Source organism: Rhinatrema bivittatum, chromosome 2, assembly GCF_901001135.1.
Source record: "Rhinatrema bivittatum chromosome 2, aRhiBiv1.1, whole genome shotgun sequence".
Classification (NCBI taxonomy): Eukaryota; Metazoa; Chordata; class Amphibia; order Gymnophiona; family Rhinatrematidae; genus Rhinatrema; species Rhinatrema bivittatum.
In genome coordinates, this window is record NC_042616.1 from 718867954 (window position 1) to 718886171 (window position 18218).

General features: G+C 41.3%; 1 protein-coding gene across 1 annotated transcript in view; it reads left to right on the forward strand.

The window, feature by feature from the left end:
* The window catches only part of VPS13B (vacuolar protein sorting 13 homolog B), a 2198633-nt gene that overhangs the window by 1873601 nt on the left and 306814 nt on the right, over nucleotides 1–18218 (forward strand). The window contains 1 exon segment of the mRNA XM_029587199.1: nucleotides 15552–15748. Within this exon segment, the coding sequence (XP_029443059.1) occupies nucleotides 15552–15748 (197 nt within the window).

Here is an 18218-nt window from a genome sequence, read left to right on the forward strand (position 1 = left end):
TTTATCTCACTCTGTTTTGTTGGAGTTATATTTCTTGTAATGTGGCATTACAGAAGGAGGAGCAGTGTAATATAACAGATAAAAAAAAAAAAGATCAGAACCAGGAGATGCTGGTTTGATTCCCTTGTTCACCTAAGACAACCAAGAGTCCCATATTTTCTGAACAAGTCCTGTATTTCAGAGGACTGTCCCTGAGAAATAAAAACTTCAACCAATCTTCCTAATTGTCCCAGACAGAAAAAGGTCACCTTATATTTCCCATATACTGTATACGTCTGAACAAGTCACTTTTCTTTTCTGTTGTCCAACATTGGCCGTAAAGCTGTATGAATGTCTGGACAGCACAGAGTTCTATTTATCTGCACTACATACCTGGGAACTTTTGAGTTGTGGGCACCCTGAGATTGTTGTTGATTAGAGGGGAGGGAGGGAGGGAGGAAGTTAAGAGGCAGGAGTAATGCATAGCTGTGAAACACAGAAACATGATGGCCTATCTAATCTGCCTATCCACACTAATTGCTCAGCTTTACATTCCCTCCCACACCCTCAGAGATAATCTGTGCTTATCCCATGGATAAGTGCAAGGTGATGCATATAGGGAAAAACAACCCATGCTATGGTTACACAATGTTATGTTCCATATTAGGAGCTACCACCCAAGAAAGAGATCTAGGCGTCATAATGGATAACATATTGAAATCATTGGTTCAGTGTGCTGCGGCAGTCAAAAAAGTAAACAGAATGTTGGGAATTATTAGAAATGGAATGATGAATAAAACGGAAAATGTCATAATGCCTCTGTATCGCTCCATGGTGAGACCGCACCTTGAATACTGTGAACAATTCTGGTCGCCGCATCTCAAAAAAAGATATAATTGCGATGGAGAAGGTACAGAGAAGGGCGACCAAAATGATAAGGGGAATGGAACAGCTCCCCTATGAGGAAAGACTAAAGAGGTTAGGACTTTTCAGCTTAGAGAAGAGATGGCTGAGGGGGGATATGATAGAGGTGTTTAAAATCATGAGAGTTGTAGAACAGGTAGATATGAATCAGTTATTTACTCTTTCGTATAATAGAAATACTAGGGGGCACTCCATGAAGTTAGCATGTGGCAGGGGCGGGACCGAGGCCTCCGGCATAGTGACCGTGCCAGGGGATCGCGTGCCAGCACTTGGCCGGCGCGCACAACCTACGCCTGCCCAGAGGCAGTCGTAAATAACAAAATAAAGGTGGGGGGAGATTTAGGTAGGGCTTGGGGGTTGGTTAGATAGGGGAAGGGAGGGGAAGGTGGGGGGGCGGAAGGAAAGTTCCCTCCGAGGCCACTCCAGCCTCGGAAGGAATGGGGAAAGCCATCGGGGCTCCCCTAGGGCTCGGCGCATGCAAGGTGCACCCCCTTGCGCGCTCCGATCCCAGATTTTATAACCTGCGCGCGCATGTTATAAAATCAGGCGTAGATTTGTACGCGCCTGGTTGCGCGCACAAATCTACGCCCATGCGTAATTCTTAAAATCCGGCCAATGATCATTGACCCAGTCTTTTTCAATTTTGCACTGCACCCCACTCATGTATCAAAAATATTAAACACTTTATTTCCCTTTTCTGTAAAAGCACTTCATGAAGATGACACTGACACAACAGTTTTCGAAATCCGGCTTCAGGAGTGGTGGCTTTCATATCTTATATTTTTCTGCTGGATCACTTTGTTCACAAGTCTGTCCCTCTTTTAGATCTTCAACTTAGTGCCAAAACGCCAGAGTGTTGAAGATTTAAAAGAGGGACGGACATAGACTAATATGACACTGATGGATGGTTAAGGCAAAATTAGGATTGCATGCTTGGAGAATAACAGTGTTAGTACTTTATTGCCCTATGCTTCACATATCCATTTTGACCGAAAGATCTCTTTGGGGCTGGGATTCATTGCAAACCGTATTTGTTTATATGTTGGAGAGCATGAAGCAAATTGTAATCACCATATAAGAATAAACTGGAATCATATTCTGAAACCACACTTTGCCATTCCATTACAGTTGTTTTTAGATAGCTCTGTACACAGTACAGAATGTTTCAACTGTTTGCACTGTGACTAGATTTGTTATTTTTCCCTTTGAAGAAAAGAAAAACAATTTATTAAAGAAAAGCTCCTAGCCTCCTTTGTATGATACTTTCCACACACGTGCATTTGGCTTGAGCCTGGTAGCTTGATGAATTGGTAAGATAGCGTGGTCACATGTTTAAAAAAAAAAACAAAACAACAAAAAACAGACCATAACAGAAGAATGCTACTTATTTCCTTGAAAATGTTAAAAAGCTTTTCTCAGGCCTCTTAGATTACCATATTCTGATACCAAGGGAAAATAAAACCTGGGTTTAGTCTTATTTGTACTTAGAGGGTTTTCCGGACAGGAAAGCAATCTTGATGCAATGCAGTAAACCACAATACCAGTGGGGCATTACAGGTGAAAAATGTGCAGCTGTACCCCTTCACCACAGTATACGACAACTGTACAGTGGAATATTTCCTGTACAGAAATAGGGTTTGGCTAACCTTGTTTCCCAAGAGTAGATCACATTAAAATGTTATAAAATCATGATTTCCTGCATTTGAATGTTTGTGGTTTCTCAACTGGTTCCAGTATTACAAAGAGGGGGAGGGGTTTATGGCTTCTATTAGTTGAATATGTAAAGAATTTATTAAATAACCAAAAAAAAAAAGGCAAAATAAACATCTAAAGCCAGCTGAAAGACCAAAATGAATGAAAAGAAAAGATTTTATTGGAAAACATGAGGCTCATTGCATTACGTTTCAGTATTTAGTGTTTGTTCTGTATCCAGATCTGAATCTGGATACATTGTGCATCTCTGTAATATCATACTCCCAGCAATGGAGTTGAAGAGCATAGGTAATAAACCCTGAAAAGGTGCACAGTTCTTTTTCTAATATTTATTGTTTATACATAATTGAGGAACATATTTACATACTTGCAGCATTGTTCAAAAAGCTAATGGTCAATATTCAAAGGGTTTGTCCAGGTAACATTTCAGACAAAACATGAGATTTGAATATTTTTCCTCCACTGTCTAGCTAAAGTTTGGGTAACACATCACCTACACAAACTTTAACTGGAGGAAAAGGGACGGTAATGGAGGCAGTCTGGGGCCAGAATAAAGTTTTACCTGGTGAGTGCTGAAATTAGCTAAAATGAGCCAGTTAATTCTGTTTGAAAAATACCTGCCCTAAAGTTACCCAGATATTTATAAGTGGGATATTCAGTGGAACAGCTCTCCGGGTAACTTTCCTGCTCACCAGCCCATTGAATATTATCTCCCAGAGGCTGCTATGCAAAAGCCATTTAGATAGATAACTCACAAGTTATGCAGCCTTGCGTGGCTGGGTAATGGTAGATACTTAACCAGATATCTTCAAAGATATCCATTTAACTAGAGATGGCTAAAAAGAAAGCAAACAAAAAAAAAACCCACATGTAAAGGGGCCTGTTTCTCTAGATCCCTTCTCCAAATTATAGCTGAGGCCCTGTTGGCCTTGCATCTGCCAGCCCTCAAATCTTGTAAAATATGGTTACATGTCCCAGCCCGTCAACCCCATTACCATTTTAAAGAACTTGTAAATCTTCCCCCTCCCCTCGGATCTCCCACCCATCCAAAGTTTATGATCTTTCGGTACACACACACCCACCCCGTACACCCCCCCTCCCCCCCCCCACGGACCCCTCCTCCATCCCTCGCAGCACAGACTTCCTTGGGTAAAACCCCTGTTTATTCACGGAGTCAAGGAAGTCAGTATATTTTAAAACACGCATGCATAATTGAAATCACCAGTTTTCTAAAACTTCCACCAGTTCGCTCAATCCTTCTCCAAGTCATTGCAACCCGTTTAGTTCTTCACTCTGCTCTCCGCCCCCTCAGTTCACCCAGACCTCCCACCCAACCAGTAATAAATAGTAGATGAGCCTGATATTAATTGCACAAGATAATTAGCGGGAGTAAAATTATGCAAATAAGTTGCCAAATGTCTCTTACAAAATAGCAACGTGCATGTTGGCCCCACCCCTAAACACCCCTTTTTTCACACATAAATGTGTGTATGAGACAAAAAATGCGCATGTACGCATTTATGAGATGCGAACACTTGCATGCATGTATGCTTTGAAAATTCATCCCTTGTAATCCCTCTAAGGACAGGGAAATACCTACTGTACTTGAATATAATCTGCACTGAAGTAGCTGATCAGTCATGAAAGGCAGAATATAGAAAAATAAAATAAATAAAATCAATTAAAACTATTGCCTAAAAAAACTAAACAAATATGGTCCTCCTGTGTGAGGCACCATGGCACAAGGAAGAAGGGAAAGTGTTGGAGGGTGTGCCAGCTGCACAATTAATCTGTTGGCTGAATATCCCAGCTACTTTTTAAAAGGAAGCAAAGGAAAAATATAGTTGTCAGAACTCTTAATTTGTCATTACGCAATTGGTTAAGTGTCTGACAGAAAGCAAAATAGTGTGAGCAATTACCACAGGAAAGATTTGTGACAAAATCTAAACAGAGAGATGAAACTGAAAAGAAGCAAAACGGATTTTTGGAGCGGTAGTTTATTTGAAAAGACAATAATTGAAAATACCTCATCTAACTCTGAATTGCCTCCATATTGCACTTGGATCCTCTTCATAAAGTTAATAGGGCTTAGCAATTGTGATTGTGCCAAAAGGGGTCATTTTCCATAGCGAACAAGATAAAATCTTAGCCTTCCCAGAAGGAAATAAAACAAAGTATCCAACTTCTGGAAGGCTAGTTGGTCAGTGCCATAAGTTATTCAGCTCTTAGCAGTATGAATGCTTGCTTTGGCAGGTGTGTGTTGTGGAGAACGTTTGGCAGAGGAAATCTGTATAAGAGGTTATCTTTAATCAGGAAAAAACTTTCAGCACTTTTGTTTATCATTTCTTTCCTGCTCTACTTTTTAATGGCTTTAGGAATCACTTTTGACATAAGGTTTTTGTCAGTTTAGGATTACCATCAGCGCATTTGATTAAAAATCAACGTTAAATAAAACGTTTATGGATTTTTGGTAGAGTTTGTCAAAGATGTGGACACTTTTTCTATTGTTCACCAAAAGATCAAAAAAAAATTGTTCTTTACTTGAACGGAGGAAAAAAGACAGCATCAGGATAAACGAGTAGTTTATTCATCCTCAGGAAGATTTGGTTAAAATCCCAGCATGTTTGGTGTCTGACAGAGAGTACAAGATTATATTGTATTCTACCTCCGCTTCACTTAGGTGGCCTTGTTAAGTGATGATAAAACACACAGGCTTCCTCTCTTCTCTGTGTGCTTTTGTTGTACGGTAGTTTTTTCTGGAATGAAAATGATGTGATTACTGAAAGGAAGCCCACCATGTGAGACACTCACCCTAAGGAATGTTAAGTTTCAATCTTTTTATTAAAGAGAAACACAAATATAGAAATAAAAGAAGCAAAACAAAAAAAAACCTCCTGGCTTTTGGGACAGTGCAGAACTCATTATTCTAATCCAGCTGCGTGTGCATCCCTCTGAGTTTTTCAAAGGTTCATTGGTGTAGTCCTCATCCATGTTTTTTAGAAAGATTTGGAATTGTTAAATAGCTCATTATTAGTTATTCTATCGTGCCAATTGTTTTTACATATTTTGAAGACCTTGATGTGTTTATTTTTGGAGATTGGAATGCACAAATGTTTCTCACTTCTTAAACAGCCAGATGTATAAGGATAAGACAATTATCCAGTGTTATATCTATGGAATAAATGTTTACTACATCTGGCTCATAGTATAGCTAGCATGCTGTTTTTCATAAAATGTATTACCAATCACATAAAAATACAGTGGTTTTAGAACAGAATATTAAAAAAAACCAACAAATTATTTTGTACCAATATATTCCTGGTAAAGTTAAATGATGTAAGACTTGGGGGTGATCAACTTATCTCTGTGTGTAAACTTTGTAAACCTCGGCATATTGAAAGAGAATTATTAAAGCATTATTGGTCAAAACACATACCAGTACATGTGTGTGCTCATCTATATTATTATTTAGATTTATATTCCACTTTTCACAGCACTTCAAAATGGATTACATTCAGGTACTGTAGGTATTCCCCATAATGATTAAAATGTTACACACAAACTGTAACACCTGCAGTATTGTTTCCACTTCCAGAGGCCTTACCCTCCAGAAGGATAGAGATAGAATTGAGGTGGTCCAGAAAAGGGCTACCAAAACGATGCAGGTTCTACATCAGAAGCCTTATGAGATGAGACTTCGCTACCTAAATATGTATAACCTAGAAGAGAAGCAGACAGGGGTGCCGGGAGGGCGAGGGAAGATAGAGACATTTAAATACCTGAAAAGGGGTATATAATGCACAAGCAGCAAATCTGTTTCAAGAGAAAGAGGTCATGCTATAAAACTCTGAGGAGGCAGACTGAGGACAAACATCAGGAAATATTTTTTTCACGGAAAAGGTGGTAGAGTATGGAACAGCCTCTCCTCCCATGTTGGGTGGTGATGGCTGAAACAGTAATAGAGTATAAGAGAGCATGAGCTAGGCACAGAAGATCTTTAGTTGCTAAAAGTGGAGAGAGCAGAAAGCGTGGCCGATTTGCCTGACTCAGCAGTGGTTTTCTGGACTACCAAAATGCATGGCAAAGAGGTTAATATGTGGTAACACAATCATTCAAGTGACCCAGTTCTCTGACAGACTGTGATAGTAAAATCAGCGATCAGTGATGTGTCTTTCAAGCTGCTTGGTTAGTAAAAATTAGAAGCTCTAATGGGAACACTGGTGCTCAAATAGCCAGGTCTGTCTGGCAGGCTACATGAGGGACCTGGGAGGTTCACTAGTAATGGTAACTACTTTTATTGTACTCTGACGATAAAACCAAACTAGTATCTGTGTCTGTCGGGCAGGCTGCAATTCTGTAATTAAATAGAAGTCCTAGCAGAAACACAAGTGCTCACATATGGACCGATACAGTACCAACCTGCCATTGGATGTGCGTTTTCGACACGCTAGCGTTACCCCTTATTCAGTAAGGGGCCGAAAAAATTGTAGCACTGGCCCAGAAACTCATTAACAGTGCTATGCAATGCACTGCCCTGCAAAAGAGCAAGGTTGATTCCCTGGTCAGATCTTGCATTCTGCAGGTCGTCCTGCAGAGGGAGCATTGACAGCCTCGGGGCAAAGGGAATTTCGGTCGCACATGGCCAGACTTGGGACCATATTTGCAGCGCTCTGGATGAAGCCCTCGGGGATGGCCCCAGGGGCAAGACTGTCATTACCGTAACTGTGCTAAGTGAGTTCGGAGGAGGCATAAAATAGGGGGAAAATTCTCAGGTGGTTGCAAAAGAAGGCTCTTGGTTCCAGATCCCAGCCCTGGTTCTGACTGAGCTTGAAGCCAAAAAATTAGCAGAAGGAAACTGCTAGGCCTGAAACAAACAAAAAAACATTGTGGAAAATCGCTATAAATCTTGTTTTCATGAAGATTCACAAAAATTAAGATAAATAACAATTACAAGGCGCTTTGATTATTCCCTTATTAAACTGGGTAGAAAAGTGAAGGTTTTCTAGGGAAATCCACTAGAAATATTGAGATGGGGAATGGGATTCTGATGAAATTTAAATTTTGGAGTAAATAATATTTAGGGCCGGATTTTAAAAGGGTTACGCAAGTAACCAGCCTTGCGTGCGCCGGGCCTATTTTAAAAAGGCCCGGCAACGCACGTAAAGCCCCGGGACACGTGTAAGTCCAGGGGCTTTACAAAAGGGGCGGGGCCAGAGGCCTCCGACATAGCGGCCATTGCTGCTGTGTCGGAGGATCACATGCTGGCAGGCTGCCGGCACGTGTAACTTTTGCGCCTGCCCAGAGGCAGGCGCAAAAGGGTAAGACAAGAGTCAGGGGGGGTTAGAGTAGGGTTGGGGTGGGAAGATTAGGTTATGGGGGAGGGAATGGAGGAAGGCAGCGCGGCTCGGTGCGCACAAGGGGCACAATTGTGCACCCCTTTGCACGCGCCGACTCTGAATTTTATAACATACGTGCCTGCGCGCACATGTTATAAAATGTGGTGTACATGTGCACGCGCCAGGTAGCGTGCGCACATGTAGGCCACGCGCACTTCTTTTAAAATCTACCCCTTAATGTACATGGTACTTCAGGAGGTACTAAAAACAACAAAAATAAAATACATTAATACAACTTCTCTATTGGCTCCTAGCTGAAAATAATGCAAAGAGTTTCAATTTAAATATATGTCTGCACGTAAGTTTACAGGCTGAAGTTGTGTATTGCTAACAGGTGTAACTTGTGTGTGCATACTAGGGGTCTTTATCCCAGCGTTTTCAAAGTGATTTTATGCAGTGGGTTCTTGTGGGATAATTCTGGGGGCTGATAGAGGAGAGTGGGGTCAGAGGAACATTAAGGATGATTCTGGAATAGGGAAAGTATTTGGGCATGCTGACACTTTTGTGTTTATCGGGGAGTAGGAAGGATGAAACTTCCTGCCAATCTGCCTTTTTACTTCAGGGCAGTTTGCAAGGGGGTAGTTCAAGATTTTTCTCCGTTCCTGTAAAAAAAAAAAAAAAAAAAAAAAAGTAACACCTGATCTAAGGCATGCTCTTTATTGTGTACCTGGTAAAGACTCATTTGTATATGCCCCACATTCATTTACATGTGAGTAGATGCTAATTTTAGCATATATTCAGGATGTTAGGTGCCCTAGGTGAACCTTCTGCCTTGTGCCCGCAATCCCCCTGGTCCAGACCTCATTCACTAAGATGCTGCTCGTGGCCCACAGAGTGTTTGCTTTTCTCAGCCTTGAGCAGGATGGGTACCGCTCGCGGCCTGCCAAGTCTCTACTCCTCTTGGCCATGAGCGGGATAGACTTCGTTCGCAGCCCCATATGGCTGCTCTTTGCCACCCCCTAATGATTGGCACCCTAGGCGACCGCTTAGTTCGCCTAATGGGATGCACCGACTCTGCATATATCCACTAATATGCTGGAGAGCCATTCTAGCATGCACAATAAGATCTTCTTGCATTGCACGGTATTTTAGTATGCACAAAAGGCTCTTAACATGCATGCTAAACTTTATTACATTGCCCCTAAGGGACTATAGTGCTCATTACATAGATGAAATAGACAAAGCAAAATGTTTTAACCAGTACCTGATGTAAGCCGCCATCTAGTATGAGGTTCATATTAAAAAGTTTCTTTTTACTTATTGCTGTTTAGAATTAACATATCAGAATAACTAAGTTATGGTGCAAGGGCTACTATGCAAATTATAAAACAAAAAGAATTTGAAATAAATATGTGGCAGACCCTCCCAGTCTGGCCACTAGATGCCACTATCCCTGTCCTTAACACCTTCTACATAGGAGCCATCCACACCCATCAGTCCCTCCCCCCAGGAGGTTTTGGATTGGATGACTCACTGCTATTTAGCCCAGATATTTTAAGTAATCATGGGTTCAATTTAAGGAAGCAGTCAGAGACTAAGGATGTATTTTTTGTACCCTCTGGTGAGGCCTCCTGGCCTCAACCTAAGGAGTTTTCTTTCATAGGAGATACCTCATCATGCATTCCCTGCCAGAGGGTCCTACTTATTTTAAGTTGCAGAGAGCCTGATACCCTTTAGGGCAGGGGTCGGGAACCAATGGCTCGCGAGCCAGATGTGGCTCTTTTGATGGCTGCATCTGGCTCGCAGACAAATCTTTAATAAAAAAGTAAAAATCTAACAAAAACCCCCACCCTCCTGACGCCCCCCAAGAGCCTCCAAAATTAATTTACTACAACCTCCCATCCTCCTGACCCCCACCCCAAGACCTGCCAAAAGTCCCTGGTGGTCCAGCGGGGGTCCAGGAGCGGTCCGGGAGTGATCTCCTGCACTTGGGCTGTCGGCTGCCAGTAGTTAAAATGGCGCCGACGGCCCTTTGCCCTCACTATGTCACTGGGGTCGACCAATGGCGGCGGTAGCCCCTGTGACATAGTAAGGGCAAAGGGCCGTCGGCTGCCAGTAATCAAAATGGCGTCGATGGCCCTTTGCCCTTACTATGTCACAGGGGCTACCGTTGCCATTGGTCGACCTCAGTGACATAGTGAGGGCAAAGGGCCATCGGCACCATTTTGACTACTGGCAGCCGACAGCCCAAGTCCAGGAGATCGCTCCTGGACCACTCCTGGACCCCTGCTGGACCACCAGGGACTTTTGGCAGGTCTTGGGGGGGGTGTAGTAAATTAATTTTGAAGGCTCTTGGGGGGTGTCAGGAGGGTGGGGGGTTTTGTTAGATTTTTACTTTTTTATTAAAGATTTGTCTGCGAGCCCTGGACCCCCGCTGGACCACCAGGGACTTTTGGCAGGTCTTGGGGGGGTCAGGAGGGTGGGGGATTGTAGTAAATTAGTTTTGGAGGTATTGGGGGGCATCAGGAGGGTGGGGGGGTTTGTTAGATTTTTACTTTTTTTATTAAAGATTTGTCTGCGAGCCCCAGACCCCCGCTGGACCACCAGGGACTATTGGCAGGACTTGGGGGGGTCAGGAGGGTGGGGGGTTGTAGTAAATTAATTTGGCAGGTCTTGGGGGGCATCAGGAGAGTAGGGGGTTGTAGTAAATTAATTTGGTAGGTTTTGTATGGCTCTCACGGAATTACATTTTAAAATATGTGGCGTTCATGGCTCTCTCAGCCAAAAAGGTTCCCGACTCCTGCTTTAGGGGGAAAAGGACTCTCAGGGGACCAAAGACCTGTGAGCCAACTCTAAACCCTAGGCAGGCAGGCAGGCACCAGTGATGGATCCTGCTATGAGAAATTGTGAAGTCTAGGAAAGTTCTATTTTTCGAAGGAACTGCGTTAACCCTACTTCTTTGGGGAAAGTCATCCTCGCTGGCCATACTCAAGGAACAGGGGCTGAAGATCAGTGGGAGCCCATTCCTACCCTCAGTGTGGCAACCACCTGTGACAGCAGTTTAAGAAGAAGTATCCAGTTAAGCTTTAAAGTATATTTGGACTTTAAGTTAAGTGCGGACAATTTTTGGATTCCCCCTTCCCCACTGGGATTGCAGTGCTGAGAAATAGCCTGATCCCTTGATTTTTCCACAAGAGAAATCCCTGAGGTAAAAGCTAAGGATAAAGGAACAACTGAACCAAAGAAAGAAACAACCAGAGAAGGAGACCCCATCGGATCTCTGCACATCAAGGGGCCAGGACAGACTGGGTGTCCAAGAGGGAGAAGATGTCTAAAGGTAGGATTTTTGCAATGCAAGGTGAACCCCTTCCATAGGATTCCCGCACAGTTGCTGGGAGAGTTTATACTCTAAAAATCACAATGGGCTCTACCCAGATGTATGTAACAAAGGACACCTACCTACCCATAAGAAAATCCTGTGCCAACAGTCTTAGGTGGGGTCTCTGCAGATGTGCACTCATTTTTTTGGACAAATGAACTTTATTTAACTTTATGAATCAGTAAACTATTTCACATCAAGTCCTGATCTTGTCTAATTCTTACAGCCTCTCACCTCATAGGAAGCACCAAATTACTATACACACACACTCAACATCTGGGTCATAAGTGAGAGCTTAGCTGGAGCAGCCCCAGACGAGATAAATTGGATTGTGTGCCCTGGGGTTACATATGTATAATGCCCTAAGCTAGCCCACCAATAACTGGGAGGATACCAAAAACAAACCAAAACCAAACAGGATTGGCATGTTAGGAAATAGTTAAAAAGATAAAGTAACATTCATTCAAATGTCTGTTGCTCATTTACAAAAAGTGCTACAAGAAAGCTATTTGTCTCCCCTAATACCTGAATCTCCCAATTCTCCCGCATTCTTAGCATCAAGAAAAAAATACAACTGAATGGATTAAAAAAAAACTCCATAAGTTACATTTTGAATATTGACAACATATTTCAATTTCAGTTTATTAAAATTTATAGTCTGCACCTATCACTAGAAGTTCAAGTTGGATAACAAACCAAACATAGAAATTAGTGCAAAGATACATACAAAAAAAAAATCAGACAGTCAAGTTACATCTCCCATGGTAGAGATGTTGTTATATAGTCTCATTGGAAATGTCTTTCAGTGCTTTATTACATAGATATGTTTTTAACCCTGGGGTGGATCAGATGGTATGCACCTCAGGGTTCTGAAGAAACAAAAAAATGAAATTTCAGATCTGTTAGTTAAAATTTGTAACCATCATTAAAATCATCCATTGTACCTGAAGATTGGAGGGTGGCCAATGTAGTCCCAATATTTAAAATGGGTTTCAGGAGCGATCTGGGAAACTACAGACCGGTTAGCCTGACTTCAGTGCTGGGAAAAATAGTGGAAACTATTCTAAAGATCAAAAGCACAAAGCATATAGAAAGACATGGTTTAATGGAACACAGTCAGCATGGATTTACCCAGGGAAGTCACAAATCTGCTTCATTTTTATGAAGGGGGTTAATAAACATGTGGATAAAGGTGATTTAGTGTATTTGGTTTTTCAAAAGACATTTGACAAAGTCCCTCATGAGAGATTTCTAAGAAAACTAAATGACAAGGGATAGAAGACGATGTCCTTTCGTGGATTACAAACTGGTTAAAAGACAGGAAACAGAGAGTAGGATTAAAATGGTCAATTTTCCCAGAGGAAAAGGGTAAAAAGTGGAGTGCCTCAGGAATCTATACTTGGACTGGTGCTTTTCAATATATTTATAAATGATCTAGAAAGGAATATGATGAGTGGGGTATTCCTTATTCAGAGTAGTTAAATCACAAGCGGATTGTGATAAATTGCAGGAGGATATTGCAAGACTGGAAGTTTAGGCATCCAAATGGCAGATGAAATTTAATGTGGATAAGTGCAAGGAGATGCATATAGGGAAAAATAACCCATGCTGTAGTTACACGATGTTAGGTTCCATATTAGGAGCTACCACCCAGGAAAAAGATCTAAGTGTGGCTCTGGTTGATCAAACAACTCCTATTGCCCCACTCTGAACAACTCCCAGGTCCTGAAACCCCAGATGATGCAGCAGTCATGTCCATTCCAGCCTCTTCTTGAAGTTTTACTTCAGCAACAGCTTCACAGGTGTCTCGCAGAGGCCCAGACTTAGTGAAACATCCATTGCATAGCTGGAGGTAATACCCTCTGTCTCCTGTGCTCACTTCAGCCCCAATGAAGCAGTAGGTCACATAAAACCAGTAATCATGGGCTGATGCAAAACCGGTAAGTTCGAACTGGTGGGGAGAGCTCCTCAAACTTTCTCCTTCCTCTTCTTTACCATTAAAACAGTGGAAAATAATCCAGGCAAATGAAGGAACACCCATGGCAGCCCTGCTTGAGTGTGGTATCACTTATCAGCTATCTTGGAACCAAACCCAGACAAATCTTTGATTTCAATAATTTTTTTCCCCTTCCATACCCTCCCTCCCTCCTGCTTTCTTTTTAAATTTTGTGCAGGTAACTCATTATGCATTCAAAATTTAGCTGGATAAAAAAGAGGTGGTGGAGTGGCATTCCAGGGGTGGGACTTAATGTCAGGCAGTTAGTGCTGATAATCAGCTCTATTCAAATAAAGTTATCTGGATAAGTCTAATCATGTAGCAAAGCTGTCTTAAAGTTATCCAGATAAATTTAACCAGGAAACTTGATTTTAGCCAGATCTATTCAGCAGAATGCGTATACTGTTATATTTTACTGAATATCCAAGTAAAGTTAGCTGATTAACTCTAGCCGTATAACTTTACCCCACTCCCTGACTTACTTAATAGGGTTCTTCAAGTGCTTAACTCCCAATAGTAAAGCAAGGTTTGAATTTGGGTCAACATACATCAAGCCAATGAATTAGAAAAATTTAGTGGCCTGTACATAAGCGATATCCTCCCAAGTACTATCAAGGCATTCTATCAAAAAATTAACGTCTGAAGAAAATGGCAGATCCAACAGTTGCAATCAGTAGAAACCTAAGATTAGATGAACAAAATCAGTATCTGTACTCCAAATATAAATACATGGATATGTACCCCTAAATATGAGAAATTAAAAAGGAGCCAAATGCTGTTATAAAGAAATTTGAAATGTGATCTTGTTTACAGGACCTACCTTCTTGTGCAGAAGCCAAGACGTGGTGGTGCTGGTGGGACAGAAGCTTTGAGCTCACTTTTCACCCAGTGCTGCCAGATTCAAGACCAGCCCTTGCACATTCCCTTGGCCTGAAATGTTATGGGAGTGGAAGTTTACGGTGGGAGGGCTGGGATGTGGAAATCTGAAGGGGTGGGAACAAAAGTGGGCTGGGAGAGAGGGCTTGGAGTCGTGCCTGAGGGGACAGGGGATTAACTGGAACCATAAGGATGTGGGAAGAGTCTGCTACTAAAGAAGCAGTTGGTTGGTAGATTACCAACAATTATATTGATAGTTGAAAGATACTGCTTGCCCAGTGCTCACTTAATTGAAACCTGCAATTGTCAGTTTCTACCCATCCACAAATATCTCACATCTGGTTGGAATTTCAACTTGCGGGAGACTTGGCCCGTCTGTAGACCCCATCTTGACTTTAGGCCTTAGGCATGTGCCCAGTTTGCCTAGGCATTAACACGGCTCCAATGTAGTTGACTCCCATGTTGTGATCTGAAATGCCTAATCTGATGTTGTAGTTTGCATGCATAAAAATGGAACCAGGATACAGATTCTAAATGAATGAAGTTCAGGCAGTATGAAATCTCCAGTTAACTATTTGCAATTCTGCAGTGAAAACTGCAATTATATATCTTTACTCAGTAATTCTTAGTCTATTCCATTAATCCTTCCAAAGATGAATGAGTCTTCATTAGGAGATCTATTATTTTTATATCCTCCACTTTTTAAAAGTAATCCTATACTATGTGTTATAGCCTACGCCATGATTTACAATATTAGTGACAGCTACAAAGCTAGAAAACAAATATAGTACTGGTTCTGAGACAAAATACATTTAAGATCTTCTTTATTCTGTGTTTTGTTTTATTTCTGAGGAAACATTAGTGAATTTAAGTAAACCAAGGCAGTGCAGTGCTAGTCCTCATCAAAACTAGAGATGGGTCAAATAATCATGTTCATTGATTGCGACCCTAAACCCTGCTTCTGTTCCAGATATTTGCCTGCACCCAAATGTTATTGGCTCGTGACCACAATAATACAACCCCCATGAATTCAAGGTTGACAACGTTTCTAAAATGGTCAGGAAGGATTCAGTAAAAAAAATTATATATTGTAATGTATTTTATAATTTTAAGTTATATCTTGAAAGTGAGGGCACTAGCAATTTATGTTAAGCTGATAGAATGATGTGTAATAATATGTGAGTACATTTTAGCAATTTAAATTCTCCTGGCTGCTAGATGTTAACCTGGTTCCTTTTTAGTTAGGTTTTTTTGTTCTAAAGTTTAGGTCCTAGGTTTGTATACTTGCAAACTGCTGTAAAGTTTTACTGTCATTAAATAACTACTACATTCTTTACTGTTTTCAAAGGTTCCTTGTAGCTTGGAATACTGGGATGAGCTCCAGCAGTCATTTGTTGCCTTCCGAGAATTTAACCTATCTGAAAGCAAAGTTTGCGAGCTGCAACTGCCCAGTGTCAATCTTGTCAGTGACCAGAAGGAGCTTGTGGCTTCAGACCTTTGGAGAATTGTCCTGAACAGCACTCAGAGTGGGGCTGATGACCAGAGGTAACTAAACATCTAAATTAAGCAAATTAAAAAGATAATCTTACTGGCAATCTTCTTTGGTCCACTTCATTCATACAGCTTCATACTATAACTTAAGTCATCATTAGGCATATTGGTGTAAGGTCTCTTAAACCAGATCTCACACTGGTTTTTACTAGGACTGAATCAAACCAGCTACTTCTCATTGTCAGTTCTGTAAACATCAACAGTTTTTCACATATTTTTTAATCAATCTGTTCGTTAGCATCTTACATTTTTCTCGTTATATTTCATTTAAAATGGGAGAAGGTGCATGCATGTTGGATTTGATTTTCAAAGCCCTAGTCTCCATCTGCTTGAAGAAGATAGGGGTCCACGAACTGTTGGTAGATTGCCACTAGTCACCTAAAGCAAATTTTCAAAAGCGCCTATGTGATTTCCCAATGCAGGTATTTTTAGCTGTGCTAAAAGTAGGTGTTCCAAGGATAGGGTCAAGCGAGAAAACAGCCCACCTACATTTCATTATCAAACAGTATGCAACTACCGTAATTTACTTCTGTAGATTTGCCAGCAACATTGAAGTGGTGGCAATCTTCATCCGGACTCAGCCATCTTCTCTTGGCCCCTGGTTGGGCATTCACTGCCGCTGGAACACACCCCACAAGAAGTGTCACCTTTTCCTCCATTTTCCCTAGCAACCTCTAATTGTGAACCCCATGGTAATCCCCCGTGGTCCTACCCTAGATCCTTTGCCTTCTGGCATGTCCCTGGCTGACAGGAAGAAGGTACATTTCCTACCTTACATTCCTGCTCGTCTTCCAGTGATAATTTGATGCCATCCAATAGTAAAGCAAACTTTGGACTGCATGCGTCCAGGATCCTGAGGAAGATCACCATGGAGGTTGTCGAAAAATTAGGGGAGTCAGTGCCAGTAGTGATTCTGCAATCATTGTATATGTGGGAGTATGGGGCAGGGAAGAGCTGTTGGTATTATAATAATTATATATATATATATATATATATATATATATATATATATTCACATACATACACAGGTAGTTTTTCCCCATGCAAATTCAGATCTGTCAAATGTTTAAAAGCATACATGGAATTGTTTTTAAATAGACATAGTTAAAGCCAGTTAAAAGTACACTTCTAATTTGCCCTATGAAAATTTGGGGGAATAATTATTGAGAGAAATGGAAAAAAATGTACATAGTAATGATGGCATAAAAAAAACCCAAATGGTTTATCCAGTCTGCCCAGCAAGTTTCTTATAATATTAACTGCCACTCCATCCATGTTACTCCCAAGCCTTATGTTAAGGGTAAGTAATATTAACAATCGGAACTAAGCACTGTCAAACCCATAACAAAATTACTGCTAACATTTTTTTTTTTTTTACAGAATGAGCAGCCTTCTTGATAATTCAGACAATGCTTTGTTTTGGGATTTAGTAAAGCATCCTGCACTTTTTCCCTCATGTCTGCATATCAATGCACCGAACCATAAATGTCAGGGCCCAGCTCTGAATCCTATTCCCTTTTTCCCCCTCCACCATCGAAGTGGCGAGCGATACCGCAGTTGCATCAAAATCATGAAAGCTAATTGGTTAAGGGTAGTAATCCTCATGCCTTCTGTTAGGGGAAGAAGTTGCTTCTCCATGCAGGTTACTGCCTTACACCTTTCCTTCATTTCCTTCTCTGGCCTTTAGGGGGATCCACGGTGTTTATCCTATGCCTTTTTTAATTTGTGTACTATTTTCATCTTCCCCACCTCTTCCAGAAGGGGATTCCAGGCATCCACCACCCTCTCCGTGAAGAAATATTTCCTGGTGTTGGTTCTGAGTCATCCTCCCCATTAGTTTTCTCCTGCTTCTTTGGGATTCAAGCTCAGTTGGGTTCCAGCTCCATGAACCTTAGAGATTTTCCCTTATTTTATGACCCCCTCCCCCCTCATCTACCCCAATCATTGTGATGATAGTTCTTGGCCAGGGACAAACACCATGACTTTCAGAGATATGCAATGTAATGTTAACTTGTAGACGTGTTGCTCCCAGAATATATATTGTAAGTTGAATTGTGTTTTCTGGTTTCAGAATACTCAACTGAGATAAAAACAATGTTAGGGGAGCTTGTTTTGTTGGTGGAATTTGGAACCAGTAATGAAAAGAATTCTCAAAACAACTTTGTATCCACTGAGTTCGGGAATAAGGGATAGAGTGCCTCCTACTGCCTAGTCATAAGAAAGGGATGAGAAATTAGGGAAATGTTTCAAATAATAATAAAAAAAAAGTCGAACATCTGTTTCCTATTAATCACATGGAGCTAGATTTGATTTCTTAATGTTAATTGGGAAAGAATGTATTTTCATCATTGAGAAGTTAAGTATTTGAGACAAGGTTAATTCTTTTGAATGTGGGACCTTCCCAAAATCACCTCTGTGGTCAGCTTAGCACCATAGAAACATAAATACAATGGGAATTTCAGAT